Source organism: Sebastes fasciatus, chromosome 13 (genome assembly GCF_043250625.1).
Source record: "Sebastes fasciatus isolate fSebFas1 chromosome 13, fSebFas1.pri, whole genome shotgun sequence".
In the NCBI taxonomy this organism is placed as follows: domain Eukaryota; kingdom Metazoa; phylum Chordata; class Actinopteri; order Perciformes; family Sebastidae; genus Sebastes; species Sebastes fasciatus.
In genome coordinates this window covers 34,032,657-34,053,787 of record NC_133807.1, presented here as the reverse complement: position 1 = coordinate 34,053,787, position 21,131 = coordinate 34,032,657, and the positions used below count along the sequence as shown (strand labels likewise).

Genomic DNA, 21,131 nt, shown 5'->3' with positions numbered 1-21,131 from the left:
ACGACATACTATACTATGACTTATTTATGAAATTTTACGACATACTATACTATGACTTTTTTTTAATACATTTTTCGATATACTATACTATGACTTTTTTTCTTTAATTTTACGACATACTATACTTTGACTTTTTTTTTTACTTGACGACACACTATACTATGACTTTTTTTTAATAAATTTTTCGATATACTATACTATGACTTTTATTTTACGACATACTATACTATGACTTATTTATGAAATTTTACGACATACTATACTATGACTTTTTTTTAATACATTTTTCGATATACTATACTATGACTTTTATTTTACGACATACTATACTATGAATTTTATTTTGAAATTTTATGACATACTATACTATGAATTTTATTTTGAAATTTTATGACATACTATACTATGACTTTTATTTTGAAATTTTACGACATACTATACTATGAATTTTATTTTGAAATTTTACGACATGCTATACTATTTATACTATGGCCCATGATGCACCTGGTAGGTTAACAGGAAGAAGGCCCATGATGCACCTGGTAGGTTAACAGGAAGAAGGCCCATGATGCACCTGGTAGGTTAACAGGAAGAAGGCCCATGATGCACCTGGTAGGTTAACAGGAAGAAGGCCCATGATGCACCTGGTAGGTTAACAGGAAGAAGGCCCATGATGCACCTGGTAGGTTAACAGGAAGAAGGCCCATGATGCACCTGGTAGGTTAACAGGAAGAAGGCCCATGATGCACCTGGCAGGTTAACAGGAAGAAGGCCCATGATGCACCTGGCAGGTTAACAGGAAGAAGGCCCATGATGCACCTGGCAGGTTAACAGGAAGAAGGCCCATGATGCACCTGGCAGGTTAACAGGAAGAAGGCCCATGATGCACCTGGCAGGTTAACTACCACGTGACTCCCTGCTGCCACCTGCTGACCAGAGACTGAGAGGAACATTCTGAACAATATTTACCTTTAAAACACCCAAAAACCAAAAACCAGTGAAGATCATTTAATTGTTACTCTGTTTTATCTGAAACAAATTGGTATATATATATATATATATATATATATATATATATATATATATATATATAAACAGAAGAAACTGATAAATATAAATATAGTTAAAGAAACATTTCTTGGATTATTTTGAGAAGTAAAAACAAAACCTCAAAACTGTTTCACTTGTTTCAACATAAACTCAGATATGAATAACTAAACATGAGAACCGAGTCGACCACGAGGTGCTGAAACTTCATACTGACATAAAACATTCAGATAATAAAAGAAAACATAATCACTAATCAGAGAATTGTTATTTTCTCAGAACTTTTTTATTGCATAAAAATGTGAAGTGAGTCGTCTAAACGTCAGAACGTCTTCACAATCATGCTGCCAAAACAACTGCACAATGTTTTAAAAAAAGCTTCATGAAAGTTCACATCAGTACATTTCTTTAGTCATACACGTACAGTACATAGATGTAGATCTATATATAGATATAGATATAGATATAGATATATTACACGTACAGTACATAGATGTAGATCTATATCTATATAGATATAGATCTACATCTATTTTAATAATAGAAAGGTGTCTGTTTTGATCAGTAAACGTCGTGTTCACAGAACCAACAAACGGACATTTACAGTATCGGCAGGTTTCCATTAACCTCTTCACTGTGGGACAAACACATTCAAATCAATAACACAGGAAACATAAATAAATACACCTTCAATGCTAAGCTAACTAGCTTTAGCTTCACGCTAACTAGCTTTAGCTTCATGTCTGTTTTTGGTTGGCTCTTTATGTCACAAGACAAACGCTGGATTATTCTACTGTTACTGTAAGACATAGAACACTAATCCTGTTACAATGATGTTCATGAACACGGCTCGCCATCACAACTGAGAGCGCCGCGGTCGCTGATGTACGCAGAACGTAGAACGGTTCCGTCATCTCGTTACGTCCAGTTCAACGTTTCCTGGGATTATTTCATTATCTGGTTTTCATCTACAAATCTTTGATCGGTTTGTTTAGAAAATAAATTATGAACGTCAGTCTGTCTGAACCGGGTCCAAAAGGTCGGACTGATCCAGTTCTACATCGGATCCAACAATTAACACCGACTGAAGACGCTAATCTCAGGAGGCGAAACTCAAGAGTCCGACTGAAGACGCTAATCTCAGGAGGCGAAACTCAAGAGTCCGACTGAAGACGCTAATCTCAGGAGGCGAAACTCAAGAGTCCGACTGAAGACGCTAATCTCAGGAGGCGAAACTCAAGAGTCCGACTGAAGACGCTAATCTCAGGAGACGAAACTCAAGAGTCCGACTGAAGACGCTAATCTCAGGAGGAGAAACTCAAGAGTCCGACTGAAGACGCTAATCTCAGGAGGAGAAACTCAAGAGTCCGACTGAAGACGCTAATCTCACGAGGAGAAACTCAAAAGTCCAACTGAAGACGCTAATCTCACGAGGAGAAACTCAAGAGTCCGACTGAACTTCAAACATTTGAACCCCGATCCGACTCTGGAGACGAAATCTGATCAAAACATCCTCTAGTCTCTCATCACTCACGATACCGACGAGTCACATGACTCACAGGACTAACGAGTCACATGACTCAAGATACCGACGAGTCACATGACTCACGATACCGACGAGACACATGACTCACGATACCGACGAGACACGTGACTCACGATACCGACGAGACACGTGACTCACAGGACTAACGAGTCTCGTGACTCACAGGACTAACGAGTCACGTGACTCACAGGACTAACGAGTCACGTGACTCACAGGACTAACGAGTCACGTGACTCACAGGACTAACGAGTCTCGTGACTCACAGGACTAACGAGTCACGTGACTCACAGGACTAACGAGTCACGTGACTCACAGGACTAACGAGTCTCGTGACTCACAGGACTAACGAGTCACGTGACTCACAGGACTAACGAGTCACGTGACTCACGATACCGACGAGTCACATGACTCACAGGACTAACGAGTCTCGTGACTCACAGGACTAACGAGTCACGTGACTCACAGGACTAACGAGTCACGTGACTCACAGGACTAACGAGTCTCGTGACTCACAGGACTAACGAGTCACGTGACTCACAGGACTAACGAGTCACGTGACTCACGATACCGACGAGTCACATGACTCAAGATACCGACGAGTCACATGACTCACGATACCGACGAGACACATGACTCACGATACAGACGAGACACATGACTCACGATACCGACGAGACACATGACTCACAATACCGACGAGACACATGACTCACGATACCGACGAGACACGTGACTCACGATACCGACGAGTCACATGACTCACGATACCGACGAGACACATGACTCACGATACCGACGAGACACGTGACTCACGATACCGACGAGACACGTGACTCACATGACTAACGAGTCACGTGACTCACAGGACTAACGAGTCACATGACTCACGATACCGACGAGTCACATGACTCACAGGACTAACGAGTCACATGACTCACGATACCGACGAGTCACATGACTCACAGGACTAACGAGACACATGACTCACGATACCGACGAGACACATGACTCACGATACCGACGAGTCACATGACTCACAGGACTAACGAGTCACATGACTCACGATACCGACGAGACACATGACTCACGATACCGACGAGACACGTGACTCACAGGACTAACGAGTCTCGTGACTCACAGGACTAACGAGTCACGTGACTCACAGGACTAACGAGTCACGTGACTCACGATACCGACGAGTCACATGACTCACGATACCGACGAGACACATGACTCACGATACCGACGAGACACGTGACTCACGATACCGACGAGACACGTGACTCACATGACTAACGAGTCACGTGACTCACAGGACTAACGAGTCACATGACTCACGATACCGACGAGTCACATGACTCACAGGACTAACGAGTCACATGACTCACGATACCGACGAGTCACATGACTCAAGATACCGACGAGTCACATGACTCACGATACCGACGAGACACATGACTCACGATACCGACGAGACACGTGACTCACGATACCGACGAGACACGTGACTCACAGGACTAACGAGTCACGTGACTCACAGGACTAACGAGTCACGTGACTCACGATACCGACGAGACACATGACTCACGATACCGACGAGTCACGTGACTCACAGGACTAACGAGTCACATGACTCACGATACCGACGAGACACATGACTCACGATACCGACGAGACACGTGACTCACGATACCGACGAGTCACATGACTCACGATACCGACGAGACACATGACTCACGATGAACTCTCACAACATCACAAACTGACGAGGACTCAACGTCACAGCGAACATCGATCCTCTACACCTTTAAACGGTCACTTCCTCCAAATACAAAATCTGCTGCGTCCAAAATACCACTTCTTTATCAAATGTGTGTATATATATATATATATATCATCAACAGAGTGTATACTGTATATCATCAACAGAGTGTATACTGTATATCATCAACAGAGTGTATACTGTATATCATCAATAGAGTGTATACTGTATATCATCAATAGAGTGTATACTGTATATCATCAATAGAGTGTATACTGTATATCATCAATAGAGTGTATACTGTATATCATCAACAGAGTGTATACTGTATATCATCAACAGAGTGTATACTGTATATCATCAATAGAGTGTATACTGTATATCATCAACAGAGTGTATACTGTATATCATCAACAGATAGCACCGTAACACAGATCAGACAGGTGGACGTTATTATAGAAACACAACAGAGACAACAGACAGATTAGAACTCACACTCACACACACACACACACACACACACACACACACACACACACACACACACACACACACAGCAAGTGTTATAGCCTGTAACACTTGACTTGGCGTTGTCGTCACCCTCCTACATCAGATTAGTATAGAAGCCCGTTATAAAATAAAACAAAGATAATAAATACAGAGATCTGACTTCAGAAGTCTAAATTATGAGCGACTACATTTTCAGTTGCTTAATAAAGAAGACGAAATAGTAAATTAAGTCAAAATTATGATAGTGAGTCAACATATTATATAAAAGAAATATGGAGTAGAATTGGCATTGTAATTTCAGATCAGATTTAACTAGATTAAAACAGATGAGTTTGGATTATAATAATAATAATAATAATAATAACTAGCAGCCAGTTTAGTCTGAAGGCCATTACACAGCGGTGGGGGAGTGATGGATAAACACCGGGCCGGCTGAGGGCAGAGGTCATATAGGCGGTCGCCTAGAGCGTCACCTTCAACAACAACAACAACAACAACAACAGAAACCGGCGGGCTTCCTTCCTCATTTTCTGCTTCGAGGTAACAAACGAAGAAATACATAAAGAAATTCACTTTTAACCCTGTAACTCTCTTTCTGTCCACAGCCTCCGTCCTTTCCTTTCATTGTCTATGGAAGCAGCCGTGCAGCAATGCATTCTGGGTAGTGTGGCGGCGTGATTCAAGAGACGGGCCGTCACGTTGGCCGATCCTCATTTGCATAATGTTGAGGTCAAGGCTAATTTATGCAAATCAGGGGTCGTCCGATACGATACGACTCGTTAGTCATGTGAGTCACGTGTCTCGTCGGTATCGTGAGTCACGTGTCTCGTCGGTATCGTGAGTCATGTGTCTCGTCGGTATCGTGAGTCACGTGTCTCGTCGGTATCGTGAGTCATGTGTCTCGTCGGTATCGTGAGTCATGTGACTCGTTAGTCCTGTGAGTCACGTGACTCGTCGGTATCGACGAGACACATGACTCACGATACCGACGAGACACGTGACTCACGATACCGACGAGTCACATGACTCACGATACCGACGAGACACATGACTCACGATACCGACGAGACACGTGACTCACGATACCGACGAGACACGTGACTCACATGACTAACGAGTCACGTGACTCACAGGACTAACGAGTCACATGACTCACGATACCGACGAGTCACATGACTCACAGGACTAACGAGTCACATGACTCACGATACCGACGAGTCACATGACTCACAGGACTAACGAGACACATGACTCACGATACCGACGAGACACATGACTCACGATACCGACGAGTCACATGACTCACAGGACTAACGAGTCACATGACTCACGATACCGACGAGACACATGACTCACGATACCGACGAGTCACATGACTCATGATACCGACGAGACACATGACTCACAATACCGACGAGACACGTGACTCACAGGACTAACGAGTCACGTGACTCACAGGACTAACAAGTCACGTGACTCACAGGACTAACGAGTCACGTGACTCACAGGACTAACGAGTCACGTGACTCACAGGACTAATGAGTCACATGACTCACGATACCGACGAGTCACATGATTCACAGGACTAACGAGTCACATGACTCACGATACCGACGAGTCACATGACTCAAGATACCGACGAGTCACATGACTCACGATACCGACGAGACACATGACTCACGATACCGACGAGACACGTGACTCACGATACCGACGAGACACGTGACTCACAGGACTAACGAGTCACGTGACTCACAGGACTAACGAGTCACGTGACTCACGATACCGACGAGACACATGACTCACGATACCGACGAGTCACGTGACTCACAGGACTAACGAGTCACATGACTCACGATACCGACGAGACACATGACTCATGATACCGACGAGTCACATGACTCATGATACCGACGAGACACATGACTCACGATACTGACGAGACACGTGACTCACAGGACTAACGAGTCACGTGACTCACAGGACTAATGAGTCACATGACTCACAGGACTAATGAGTCACATGACTCACGATACTGACGAGTCACATGACTCACAGGACTAACGATAATAACGACTCACGGGACTAATGAGTCACGTGACTCACGATACCGACGAGTCACGTGACTCACAGGACTAACGATACTAACGACTCACATGACTAATGATACTAACGACTCACGGGACTAATGAGTCATGTGACTCAGTCTCTGAAAACAGAACCTGATGACGTCCTGCAGACGAACTCTCACAACATCACAAACTGACGAGGACTCAACGTCACAGCGAACATCGATCCTCTACACCTTTAAACGGTCACTTCCTCCAAATACAAAATCTGCTGCGTCCAAAATACCACTTCTTTATCAAATGTGTGTATATATATATATATATATCATCAACAGAGTGTATACTGTATATCATCAACAGAGTGTATACTGTATATCATCAACAGAGTGTATACTGTATATCATCAATAGAGTGTATACTGTATATCATCAATAGAGTGTATACTGTATATCATCAATAGAGTGTATACTGTATATCATCAATAGAGTGTATACTGTATATCATCAACAGAGTGTATACTGTATATCATCAACAGAGTGTATACTGTATATCATCAATAGAGTGTATACTGTATATCATCAACAGAGTGTATACTGTATATCATCAACAGATAGCACCGTAACACAGATCAGACAGGTGGACGTTATTATAGAAACACAACAGAGACAACAGACAGATTAGAACTCACACTCACACACACACACACACACACACACACACACACACACACACACACACACACACACACACAGCAAGTGTTATAGCCTGTAACACTTGACTTGGCGTTGTCGTCACCCTCCTACATCAGATTAGTATAGAAGCCCGTTATAAAATAAAACAAAGATAATAAATACAGAGATCTGACTTCAGAAGTCTAAATTATGAGCGACTACATTTTCAGTTGCTTAATAAAGAAGACGAAATAGTAAATTAAGTCAAAATTATGATAGTGAGTCAACATATTATATAAAAGAAATATGGAGTAGAATTGGCATTGTAATTTCAGATCAGATTTAACTAGATTAAAACAGATGAGTTTGGATTATAATAATAATAATAATAATAATAACTAGCAGCCAGTTTAGTCTGAAGGCCATTACACAGCGGTGGGGGAGTGATGGATAAACACCGGGCCGGCTGAGGGCAGAGGTCATATAGGCGGTCGCCTAGAGCGTCACCTTCAACAACAACAACAACAACAACAACAGAAACCGGCGGGCTTCCTTCCTCATTTTCTGCTTCGAGGTAACAAACGAAGAAATACATAAAGAAATTCACTTTTAACCCTGTAACTCTCTTTCTGTCCACAGCCTCCGTCCTTTCCTTTCATTGTCTATGGAAGCAGCCGTGCAGCAATGCATTCTGGGTAGTGTGGCGGCGTGATTCAAGAGACGGGCCGTCACGTTGGCCGATCCTCATTTGCATAATGTTGAGGTCAAGGCTAATTTATGCAAATCAGGGGTCGTCCGATACGACTCGTCGCCTCTGGAAACTCCAGAGAAACTTCTAAACTAACCGTTGTCATCACAACCCATAAAACACATTTATTCTTCTAAACTAACCGTTGTCATCACAACCCATAAAACACATTTATTCTCTTTTCTTTGTGAACACGGAGCTCTGGTCACTTTATTACAGGTGATAATCTTTAATACTAGAATGTTTTGAATCAAATATACTCTTCAGTGTTTTTGAAATAATCTCTATTAAACCATTTTGTTTGATTCTTTTAATGTGTATTTAATAAACCTTTAGTGAGGTATTAATAGTTAATAAAGACGTTCATAGTTACTCTGATTCATCACACATCTAACCACTGAGCTACATCCCAGTAAAACATGCTGGTGACTACTGGGAACATCCCAGCAAAACACGCTGGGGACTACTGGGAACATCCCAGTAAAACACGCTGGGGACTACTGGGAACATCCCAGTAAAACACGCTGGGGACTACTGGAAAAATCCCAGTATAACACGCTGGGGACTACTGGGAACATCCCAGTATAACACGCTGGGGACTACTGGGAACATCCCAGTAAAACACGCTGGGGACTACTGGAAAAATCCCAGTATAACACGCTGGGGACTACTGGGAACATCCCAGTAAAACACGCAGGGGACTACTGGGAACATCCCAGTAAAACACGCAGGGGACTACTGGGAACATCCCAGTAAAACACACTGGGGACTACTGGGAACATCCCAGTAAAACACGCTGGGGACTACTGGGAACATCCCAGTAAAACACGCTGGGGACTACTGGGAACATCCCAGTAAAACACGCAGGGGACTACTGGAAACATCCCAGTAAAACACGCTGGGGACTACTGGGAACATCCCAGTAAAACACGCTGGGGACTACTGGGAACATCCCAGTAAAACACACTGGGGACTACTGGGAACATCCCAGTAAAACACGCTGGGGACTACTGGGAACATCCCAGTATAACACGCTGGGGACTACTGGGAACATCCCAGTAAAACACACTGGGGACTACTGGGAACATCCCAGTAAAACACGCTGGGGACTACTGGGAACATCCCAGTATAACACGCTGGGGACTACTGGGAACATCCCAGTAAAACACGCTGGGGACTACTGGGAACATCCCAGTAAAACACGCTGGGGACTACTGGAAAAATCCCAGTATAACACGCTGGGGACTACTGGGAACATCCCAGTAAAACACGCTGGGGACTACTGGAAAAATCCCAGTATAACACGCTGGGGACTACTGGGAACATCCCAGTAAAACACGCTGGGGACTACTGGGAACATCCCAGTAAAACACGCTGGGGACTACTGGGAACATCCCAGTAAAACACGCTGGGGACTACTGGGAACATCCCAGTACAACACGCTGAGGACTACTGGGAACATCCCAGTAAAACACGCTGGGGACTACTGGGAACATCCCAGTAAAACACGCTGGGGACTACTGGGAACATCCCAGTATAACACGCTGGGGACTACTGGGAACATCCCAGTACAACACGCTGAGGACTACTGGGAACATCCCAGTACAACACGCTGGGGACTACTGGGAACATCCCAGTAAAACACGCTGGGGACTACTGGGAACATCCCAGTACAACACGCTGGGGACTACTGGGAAAAACGACGTTGACGCTGAAGAACTTTCTGCTGCTTTTAAAACGTTCTACCAAACGGAGGCTGAACACACGAACACTAAACGTCCAGCAGACACTAGAACATGATCCTCTACGCTGGGTTCTGCTAACCGGTCGGTCCAAACCACGACACTCACACACACACTAATCTCAGCATGACATCACAGCGTCCAGTGTTACTAGGTCACGTGGAGAGTTGTGATTAACACGTAGAAACATCAGAGATGTCGGCGTTGAAAAAATCCTACTAAACTTTTCTCCTTGTGTCTTCTCCCCTCGTTAATCGTTGATTGTTTTTTAGTTTCTCAGAGGAACCGAAGAAGAGAAACGCTGCCGACGTACCTGTCCTCCATCGGCTTCTTCTTCATGTGTTTCTGTATTCTGGTCTGGAGATGGAGGGATGATGATGATGATGATGATGATGATTACTGGTCTTGGCTGGTGAAGAACTCTCCAGAAGATCCGTTAGCACCTGTTTCAGTCCTTTCACAAGAAAACTCACTTCCTTCCATGTTCTCTTCTTTTGTTATTGAACCTGCAGAAACACGAGAGGAACTTTAATCTGTTTAGTACTACTGTTTTCACTAAACTACCGTTGACAACCACTAGAGATTATAGAAGCTGTCCGGGTAGAAACGGTAGAGATTATAGAAACTGTCCGGGGGGAAACGGTAGAGATTATAGACGCTGTACTGGTGGAAACGGTAGAGATTATAGACGCTGTCCTGGTAGAAACGGTAGAGATTATAGAAACTGTCCGGGTAGAAACGGTAGAGATTATAGACGCTGTCCTGGTGGAAACGGTAGAGATTATAGACGCTGTCCTGGTGGAAACGGTAGAGATTATAGACGCTGTGCTGGTGGAAACGGTAGAGATTATAGACGCTGTCCGGGTGGAAACGGTAGAGATTATAGAAGCTGTCCGGGGGGAAACGGTAGAGATTATAGACGCTGTCCTGGTGGAAACGGTAGAGATTATTGAAGCTGTCCGGGGGGAAACGGTAGAGATTATAGACGCTGTCCGGGTGGAAACGGTAGAGATTATAGAAGCTGTCCGGGGGGAAACGGTAGAGTTTATAGAAACTGTCCGGGTGGAAACGGTAGAGTTTATAGAAACTGTCCGGGTGGAAACGGTAGAGTTTATAGAAACTGTCCTGGTGGAAACGGTAGAGATTATAGAAACTGTCCGGGTGGAAACGGTAGAGATTATAGAAACTGTCCGGGTGGAAACGGTAGAGATTATAGACGCTGTCCTGGTGGAAACGGTAGAGATTATAGAAACTGTCCGGGTGGAAACGGTAGAGATTATAGAAACTGTCCGGGTGGAAACGGTAGAGATTATAGACGCTGTCCGGTTGGAAACGGTAGAGATTATAGAAACTGTCCGGGTGGAAACGGTAGAGTTTATAGAAACTGTCTGGGTGGAAACGGTAGAGTTTACAGAAACTGTCCTGGTGGAAACGGTAGAGATTATAGAAACTGTCCGGGTGGAAACGGTAGAGATTATAGAAACTGTCCGGGTGGAAACGGTAGAGATTATAGACGCTCTCCTGGTGGAAACGGTAGAGATTATAGACGCTGTCCTGGGAGAAACGGTAGAGATTATAGACGCTGTCCGGGGGGAAACGGTAGAGATTATAGACGCTGTCCGGGGGGAAACGGTAGAGATTATAGACGCCGTCCTGGTAGAAACGGTAGAGATTATAGACGTTGTCCGGGGGGAAACGGTAGAGATTATACACGCTGTCCTGGTGGAAACGGTTGAGATTATAGACGCTGTCCGGGGGGAAACGGTAGAGATTATAGACGCTGTCCGGGGGGAAACGGTAGAGATTATAGACGCTGTCCGGGGGGGAAACGGTAGAGATTATACACGCTGTCCTGGTGGAAACGGTAGAGATTATAGACGCTGTCCGGGGGGAAACGGTAGAGATTATAGACGCTGTCCTGGTAGAAACGGTAAAGATTATAGACGCTGTCCTGGTGGAAACGGTAGAGATTATAGACGCTGTCCGGGGGGAAACGGTAGAGATTATAGAAGCTGTCCGGGTGGAAACGGTAGAGATTATAGACGCTGTCCGGGTGCAAACGGTAGAGATTATAGAAACTGTCCTGGTGGAAACGGTAGAGATTATAGACGCTGTCCTGGTAGAAACTGTAGAGATTATAGACGCTGTCCGGGGGGGAAACGGTAGAGATTATAGACGCTGTCCGGGGGGAAACGGTAGAGATTATAGACGCTGTCCTGGGGGAAATGGTAGAGATTATAGACGCTGTCCTGGGGGAAACGGTAGAGATTATAGACGCTGTCCTGGGGGAAACGGTAGAGATTATAGACGCTGTCCGGGGGGAAACGGTAGAGATTATAGACGCTGTCCTGGGGGAAATGGTAGAGATTATAGACGCTGTCCTGGGGGAAACGGTAGAGATTATAGACGCTGTCCTGGTAGAAACGGTAGAGATTGTACTGCAGTTAATGGTCTGAATACTACTACAACAGTGTATACTGTGTGTACCTGCCCCGCCCTCGGCGGTCGGGCTGCTGTCCGGGTCAGCTGAGGGCGGCTGGGCTGCTGAGGCGGCAGAAGGGGGTGATGGGTAATCGAGCGGCGTCTCATTCTCGTCTCCTGATAGGCTCCTGGGGACGCCCGTTACCACGGCGCCGGAGAGGCTGATCGGTCGCTTAGCGACGGGCAACTTCCTCTCTGAGAGAACGAGAGCGTGGAAATATAATATGGAAAGATAATTATCTGGGATTTCACCTAGAAATACATCATATATATATATATATATAAATACACATTCATAGAACCGGTCTGTTATAAAGAAATAACAGACGGTAGAACGCCGTGACGGACCAATCAGAACGGAGTATTTATGATAATGTGAAATGTGAGCCGTACTCTTCTTCTGTCCTTTGTACTGCTGAGACTTCTTCCTCTGTCTGGAGGCGGACTGCAGCTCTCTGCAGCCTGAAACACACAAACACACACATCTCATTTATTCATCAGTTATTGATACATAATAATGACTCAGGATCCGACATGAGGCTCGCTGCTGTGATTAGTTGGCTCTCTACAAGTTTGTACAATTCAGCTAAACCCAACGTAGACTTGTAGAGATGTTAAAGGGATAGTCCAGCTGTTTCTCAGTGGGGTTCTATATATAGATCTGTAGATCTATATATAATATATATATATAGTATGATTAGGTGTGTTACCGGCGTTGACAGCAGGAGGCTGCAGCTGGTACCCGGTCAGCTGACACCAGCCCACCGGGTACAGGTCAGGTGACTCACAGTCCACCCACTGGTCGTACTCATCCTCCCAGCCGTCAAAGTGTATCCGTAGCAACCGGTGGACGATGTGGGTCACCGTGGCGACGCAGACCAGCCGGGGCTCCATGAGGTCCACGGCCTCCAGCTTCATGCCGGGACAGAAACCGTGATTAGGGACGTCCTGGTGGCGGAGACATTAAACATCTCAGCATCACACCGGAGCACTCTGCTCCACACATTACAAGATCTACTCTTCAGAATTATTGTTTTCATCTGTTTGTATGATATATTCAATGAAATATTATATACACAGAAAAGACAAGAAAAACCGAACCGAACCGAACATAGTGATAATACAAAATATATATTATAAAAATATACTAATATGTTAGTCCTCACCTTGTTGAAGAGCTGGACCGGAGCCGCCACAGACTTGGTCTCCTTTAGGTACTCGAACCATCTGAAGGGAAGACTGCTGCAACCTGACGGACACCAGGACACCAGGACACCGGGACGGACACCAGGACACCAGGACACCAGGACACCAGGACACCAGGACACCGGGAAACCGGGACACCAGGACACCGGGACACCGGGACACCGGGACACCGGAACACCGGGACACCAGGACACAAAGACACCGGGACACCAGGACACCAGGACACCAGGACGGACACTCCGTTAATAACTCCTGCTACTGATTTATATATGTCTAATAATTATATAATAACTGCGGCGGAGGCGGCGGAGGCGGAGGCGGAGGCGGTACCTCTGGGGGGCGTCAGCTCGATGTTGTTGATCTCACAGAAGCCGGCGGGGAAGATGGAGGGAGAGGTGGAGTGATAACAGAACCAGTCGGACCCGTCAGCTGCCTCCGACCCGTCGATACCGATCATCAGGTACCCGTCTGCCAGGACCTGACGAGGACAGGTGACAACTGGTTAATCAGGCCAGGAGCCGTTCACACCCCCGTCGGCCCTCAGCTGCTCCTCACCTTCCTGACGGTCGCCACGCAGACGGCCGACAGGTTCAACGGGTCGATGGCTTCCAGCTTCATCCCGTCTTCAAACCAGGAACCGCTCTGATCCACCTCCCTCACCTGTACAGGTACACATCAGACACCGATCACACCTCCCTCACCTGTACAGGTACACATCAGACACCGATCATACCTCCCTCACCTGTACAGGTACACATCAGATACTGATCACACCTCCCTCACCTGTACAGGTACACATCAGACACTGATCACACCTCCCTCACCTGTACAGGTACACATCAGACACCGATCACACCTCCCTCACCTGCACAGGTACACATCAGACACCCATCAGACCTCCCTCACCTGTACAGGTACACATCAGACACCCATCAGACCTCCCTCACCTGTACAGGTACACATCAGACACCGATCACACCTCCCTCACCTGTACAGGTACAGCTGTAGTGGAGTTAGGACGGTCGTGTCTAGAAGGTAACCCCCAAGCTGCTAAAACGTGTAGAAACCAGTGCGAGACTGGACCTCCCCTAACCTTCACCACCTCACAAAAGTTTTGAAACTTGAGGGTTCTTCTAGAGACGACCAGTCAGGTCAAAGGTCAACCCTAACCCAGGACAGACAGGTGGTCAAAGGTCAACCCTAACCCAGGACAGACAGGTGTATATAGGTGACAGACAGGTGTTGTGGTCACCTTGGTGAACAGCTGTCCAGGAGCGTCCGTCTGAGCGCAAATCTTCTTCGACACATCTGGAAACACACAGATGTTGATCGTCATCGTCTGCTGCCGGCTTAAATTCACTGTTTTCTAAATGCAGTCTGGTTCCGTCTAACCGGGCCGAACACCGGCCCACTGAGAGGACCGGCCCACAGAGAGGACCAGCCCACTGAGAGGACCGGCCCACGGAGAGGACCGGCACACGGAGAGGACCGGCCCACAGAGAGGACCGGCCCACTGAGAGGATCGGCCCGGCCCACAGAGAGAACCGGCCCGGCCCACAGAGAGGACCGGCCCACTGAGAGGACCGGCCCGGCCCACAGAGAGGACCGGCCCGGCCCACAGAGAGAGCCGGCCCACTGAGAGGACCGGCCCACTGAGAGGACCGGCCCGGCCCACTGAGAGGACCGGCCCACAAAGAGAGCCGGCCCACATAGAGGACCGGCCCCGCCCACTGAGAGGACCGGCCCATTGAGAGGACCGGCCCACAGAGAGGACCGGCCCACTGAGAGGACCGGCCCGGTCCGTTAAACCCACCGGAGCGTTTGAACCGGTGTCCGATGGACCGGGACCAGCCGACGTTGTGGATCAGAGGACTGTTCATGTGACACCAGAAGTCATCAGAACCGTCGTCACATTCCTCGTAGACCAGACGGAGACGACCACCAATCACCTGCAACGACACACACACATCACACATCACACATCACTCACGCACGCACGCACGCACGCACGCACGCACGCACGCACGCACGCACGCACGCACGCACGCACGCACGCACGCACGCACTCTTACCTGTTCCACCAGCGCCACTCGGGTTCGACACAGGTGAGTTTTATCCACCACCTCCACCCTCATCTGCTTCTTAAAGGGAACCTGCATACTGTCCTGGACCTGGACACCAGAGACAGGTCAACAACTAGGGAGGACATGTTAAAGGTAGACTCAGGTCTGAGGACAGGGAGAGGACGGGGTGAGGACGGGGGGAGGACGGGGTGGACGGGGGGAGGACGGGTTGAGGACGGGGGGGAGGACGGGGGGAGGACGGGGTGGACAGGGGGAGGACGGGTTGAGTACGGGGGGGAGGACGGGGGGGAGGACGAGGGGAGGACGAGGGGAGGACGGGGGGAGGACGAGGGGTGGACGGGGGGAGGACGGGTTGAGGACGGGGGGAGGACGGGGTGGACGGGGGGAGGACGGGTTGAGGACGGGGGGGAGGACGAGGGGAGGACGGGGGGGAGGATGGGTTGAGGACGGGGTGAGGACGGGGAGAGGACGGGGTGAGGACGGGGGGAGGACGGGGGGAGGACGGGTTGAGGACGGGGTGAGGACGGGGGGAGGACGGGGTGGACGGGGGGAGGACGGGTTGAGGACGGGGGGGAGGACGAGGGGAGGACGGGGGGGAGGATGGGTTGAGGACGGGGTGAGGACGGGGAGAGGACGGGGTGAGGACGGGGGGAGGACGGGTTGAGGACGGGGGGGAGGACGAGGGGGAGGATGGGTTGAGGACGGGGTGAGGACAGGGAGAGGACGGGGTGAGGACGGGGGGAGGACGGGGGGAGGACGGGTTGAGGACGGGGTGAGGACGGGGGGAGGACGGGGTGGACGGGGGGAGGACGGGTTGAGGACGGGGGGGAGGACGGGGGGAGGACGGGTTGAGGACGGGGGGAGGACGGGTTGAGGACGGGGTGAGGACGGGGTGAGGACGGGGGGGAGGACGGGGGGAGGACGGGTTGAGGACGGGGGGAGGACGGGGTGAGGACGGGGTGGACGGGGGGAGGACGGGTTGAGGACGGGGGGGAGGACGGGGGGAGGACGGGTTGAGGACGGGGGGAGGACGGGGTGAGGACGGGGTGGACGGGGGGAGGACGGGGGGGAGGACGGGGGGAGGACGGGTTGAGGACGGGGGGGAGGACGGGGGGAGGACGGGTTGAGGACGGGGTGAGGACGGGGTGAGGACGGGGGGGAGGACGGGGGGAGGACGGGTTGAGGACGGGGGGAGGACGGGGTGAGGACGGGGTGGACGGGGGGAGGACGGGTTGAGGACGGGGGGGAGCACGGGGGGAGGACGGGGTGGACGGGGTGAGGACGGGGGGAGGACGGGGTGGACGGGGGGAGGACGGGTTGAGGACGGGGGGGAGCACGGGGGGAGGACGGGGTGAGGACGGGGTGAGGACGGGGGGAGGACGGGGTGGACGGGGGGAGGACGGGGTGGACGGGGGGAGGACGGGTTGAGGACGGGGTGAGGACGGGGTGAGGACGGGGTGAGGACGGGGGGAGGACGGGGGGAGGACGGGGTGGACGGGGGGAGGACGGGTTGAGGACGGGGTGAGGACGGGGTGAGGACGGGGGGAGGACGGGGTGGACGGGGGGAGGACGGGTTGAGGACGGGGTGGACGGGGTGAGGACGGGGGGAGGACGGGGTGGACGGGGGGAGGACGGGGTGGACGGGGGGAGGACGGGTTGAGGACGGGGTGAGGACGGGGTGAGGACGGGGTGAGGACGGGGGGAGGACGGGGGGAGGACGGGGTGGACGGGGGGAGGACGGGTTGAGGACGGGGTGAGGACGGGGTGAGGACGGGGGGAGGACGGGGTGGACGGGGGGAGGACGGGTTGAGGACGGGGCGGAGCACGGGGGGAGGACGGGGTGGACGGGGTGAGGACGGGGTGAGGACGGGGGGAGGACGGGGTGGACGGGGTGAGGACGGGGTGAGGACGGGGGGAGGACGGGGTGGACGGGGGGAGGACGGGTTGAGGACGGGGGGGAGCACGGGGGGAGGACGGGGTGGACGGGGTGAGGACGGGGTGAGGACGGGGTGAGGACGGGGTGGACGGGGTGAGGACGGGTTGAGGACGGGGGGGAGCACGGGGGGAGGACGGGGTGGACGGGGTGAGGACGGGGTGAGGACGGGGTGGACGGGGGGAGGACGGGTTGAGGACGGGGGGGAGCACGGGGGGGGGGAATGACCTTGGAGGGGAAGTCTGGCGGCAGCGTTTTGGATCCTGTCAGTCGTTTGATGAGGAACGTCTTCCAGTTGGTGAACCTGTGAAGGATGGCTGAGAGACAGAGACGGAGACGGACAAGTTTAGGACAGGGAAGATGGCGGGTGAGGGGTGCCTCTAATGTTTCCCACTAACAGCTCAGAGTGAGGGGTGTCTCTTACTCTGAGGGGGGACCAGTGGTTTCCCTCCAGCAGCACACCAGCCCACCGGATGGATGTCTGGAACACACAAGTTCAACCAGAAGTCTCTGGTGGAGTCGCTGTCAAAGCCCTCGTACCTCATCAGCGCCTTAAAACCTGCACAGAGACGACATCATCACCTTCACCATCATCATCACCAACATCATCATCATCATCATCATCATCATCACCATCATCATCATCATCATCATCATAACCTTCATCACCATCATCACCATCATCATCATCATCATCATAACCTTCATCACCTTCATCACCATCATCATCACCAACATCATCATCATCATCACCATCATCATCATCATCATAACCTTCATCACCATCATCACCATCATCATCATCATCATCATCATCATCATAACCTTCATCACCTTCATCACCATCATCATCACCAACATCATCATCATCATCACCATCATCATCATCATCATCATCATAACCTTCATCACCATCATCACCATCATCATCATCATCATCATCATCATCATAACCTTCATCACCTTCATCACCATCATCATCACCAACATCATCATCATCATCATCATCATCATCACCATCATCATCATCATCATAACCTTCATCACCATCATCACCATCATCATCATCATCATCATCATCATCATAACCTTCATCACCTTCATCACCATCATCATCACCAACATCATCATCATCATCACCATCATCATCATCATCATCATCATAACCTTCATCACCATCATCACCATCATCATCATCATCATCATCATCATCATAACCTTCATCACCTTCATCACCATCATCATCACCAACATCATCATCATCATCATCATCATCATAACCTTCATCACCATCATCACCATCATCATAACCTTCATCACTATCATCACCATCATCATCACCATCATCTTCATCACCTTCATCACCATCATCATCATCACCATCACCATCATCATCATCATCACCATCATCACCATCATCATAACCTTCATCACCATCATCATCATCATCATCACCATCATCACCTTCATCACCATCATCATCATAACCTTCATCATCATCATCACCATCATCACCTTCATCACCATCATCATCATAACCTTCATCACCATCATCACCATCATCACCTTCATCATCACCATCATCATAACCTTCATCACTATCATCACCATCATCATCACCATCATCATCACCATCATCATCACCATCATCTTCATCACCTTCATCACCATCATCATCACCATCATCATCATCACCATCACCACCATCATCATAACCTTCATCAACATCATCACCATCATCATCATCATCATCATCATCATCACCATCATCACCTTCATCACCATCATCATCATAACCTTCATCACTATCATCACCATCATCATCACCCATCATCATCACCATCATCTTCATCACCATCATCATCATCATCATCACCATCATCATCATCACCATCATCACCATCATCATCATCATCATCATCATCATCATAACCTTCATCACCTTCATCACCACCATCATCATCACCAACATCATCATCATCATCATCATCATCATAACCTTCATCACCATCATCACCATCATCATCACCATCATCTTCATCACCTTCATCACCATCATCATCATCACCATCACCATCATCATCATCACCATCACCATCATCACCATCATCATAACCTTCATCACCTTCATCACCATCATCATCATCACCATCACCATCATCATCATCATCACCATCATCATAACCTTCATCACCATCATCATCACCAACATCATCATCATCATCACCATCATCATCATCATCATCATCATAACCTTCATCACCATCATCACCATCATCATCATCATCATCATCATCATCATAACCTCATCACCATCATCACCATCATCATAACCTTCATCACTATCATCACCATCATCATCACCCATCATCTTCATCACCTTCATCACCATCATCATCATCACCATCACCATCATCATCATCATCACCATCATCACCATCATCATAACCTTCATCACCATCATCATCATCATCATCACCATCATCACCTTCATCACCATCATCATCATAACCTTCATCACCATCATCACCATCATCATCATCATCACCTTCATCACCATCATCATCATCATCATCATCACCATCATCACCTTCATCACCATCATCATCATAACCTTCATCACCATCATCACCATCATCACCTTCATCATAACCTTCATCACTATCATCACCATCATCATCACCATCATCATCACCATCATCATCACCATCATCTTCATCACCTTCATCACCATCATCATCACCATCATCACCATCATCATCATCACCATCACCACCATCATCATAACCTTCATCACCATCATCACCATCATCATCATCATCATCATCATCACCATCATCACCTTCATCACCATCATCATCATAACCTTCATCACTATCATCACCATCATCATCACCATCATAATCACCATCATCTTCATCACCTTCATCATCATCATCATCACCATCATCATCATCACCATCATCACCATCATCATCATCATCATCATCATCATCATAACCTTCATCACCTTCATCACCACCATCATCATCACCAACATCATCATCATCATCATCATCATCATAACCTTCATCACCATCATCACCATCATCATCACCATCATCTTCATCACCTTCATCACCATCATCATCATCACCATCACCATCATCATCATCACCATCACCATCATCACCATCATCATAACCTTCATCACCATCATCACCATCATCATCACCATCATCTTCATCACCTTCATCACCATCATCATCATCACCATCACCATCATCATCATCATCACCATCATCATAACCTTCATCACCATCATCATCACCAACATCATCATCATCATCACC

The 21,131-nt window shown here is 48.6% G+C and overlaps 1 protein-coding gene across 1 annotated transcript; it reads right to left on the bottom strand.

The window, feature by feature from the left end:
• Positions 1-9,444: 9,444 nt before the first annotated feature.
• On the bottom strand, positions 9,445-18,413 carry LOC141781384 (MBT domain-containing protein 1-like). The gene is made up of 12 exons (XM_074657099.1): positions 18,224-18,413; positions 18,028-18,116; positions 15,855-15,953; positions 15,596-15,731; positions 15,035-15,090; positions 14,338-14,442; positions 14,113-14,260; positions 13,743-13,825; positions 13,287-13,524; positions 12,970-13,038; positions 12,583-12,771; positions 9,445-10,601 (listed from the first exon to the last, which is right to left on the bottom strand). The coding sequence occupies exons 1-12, from the start codon at positions 18,342-18,344 to the stop codon at positions 10,492-10,494; spliced, it is 1,443 nt and encodes a 480-aa protein (XP_074513200.1). The 5' UTR covers positions 18,345-18,413; the 3' UTR covers positions 9,445-10,491.
• Positions 18,414-21,131: the final 2,718 nt, after the last annotated feature.

What these genes read in the sequence shown, in the direction of transcription:
- LOC141781384 (XM_074657099.1), bottom strand. Translation starts at nt 18,344, where the DNA reads ATGAGGTACGAGGGCTTTGACAGCGACTCCACCAGAGACTTCTGGTTG. An exon ending in CGCCAGACTTCCCCTCCAAG is followed by an intron (nt 15,954 to 18,027) that starts GTCATTCCCCCC and finishes TCTGGTGTCCAG; the next exon opens with GTCCAGGACAGTATGCAGGT. An exon ending in CTGGACAGCTGTTCACCAAG is followed by an intron (nt 14,443 to 15,034) that starts GTGACCACAACA and finishes GTACCTGTACAG; the next exon opens with GTGAGGGAGGTGGATCAGAG.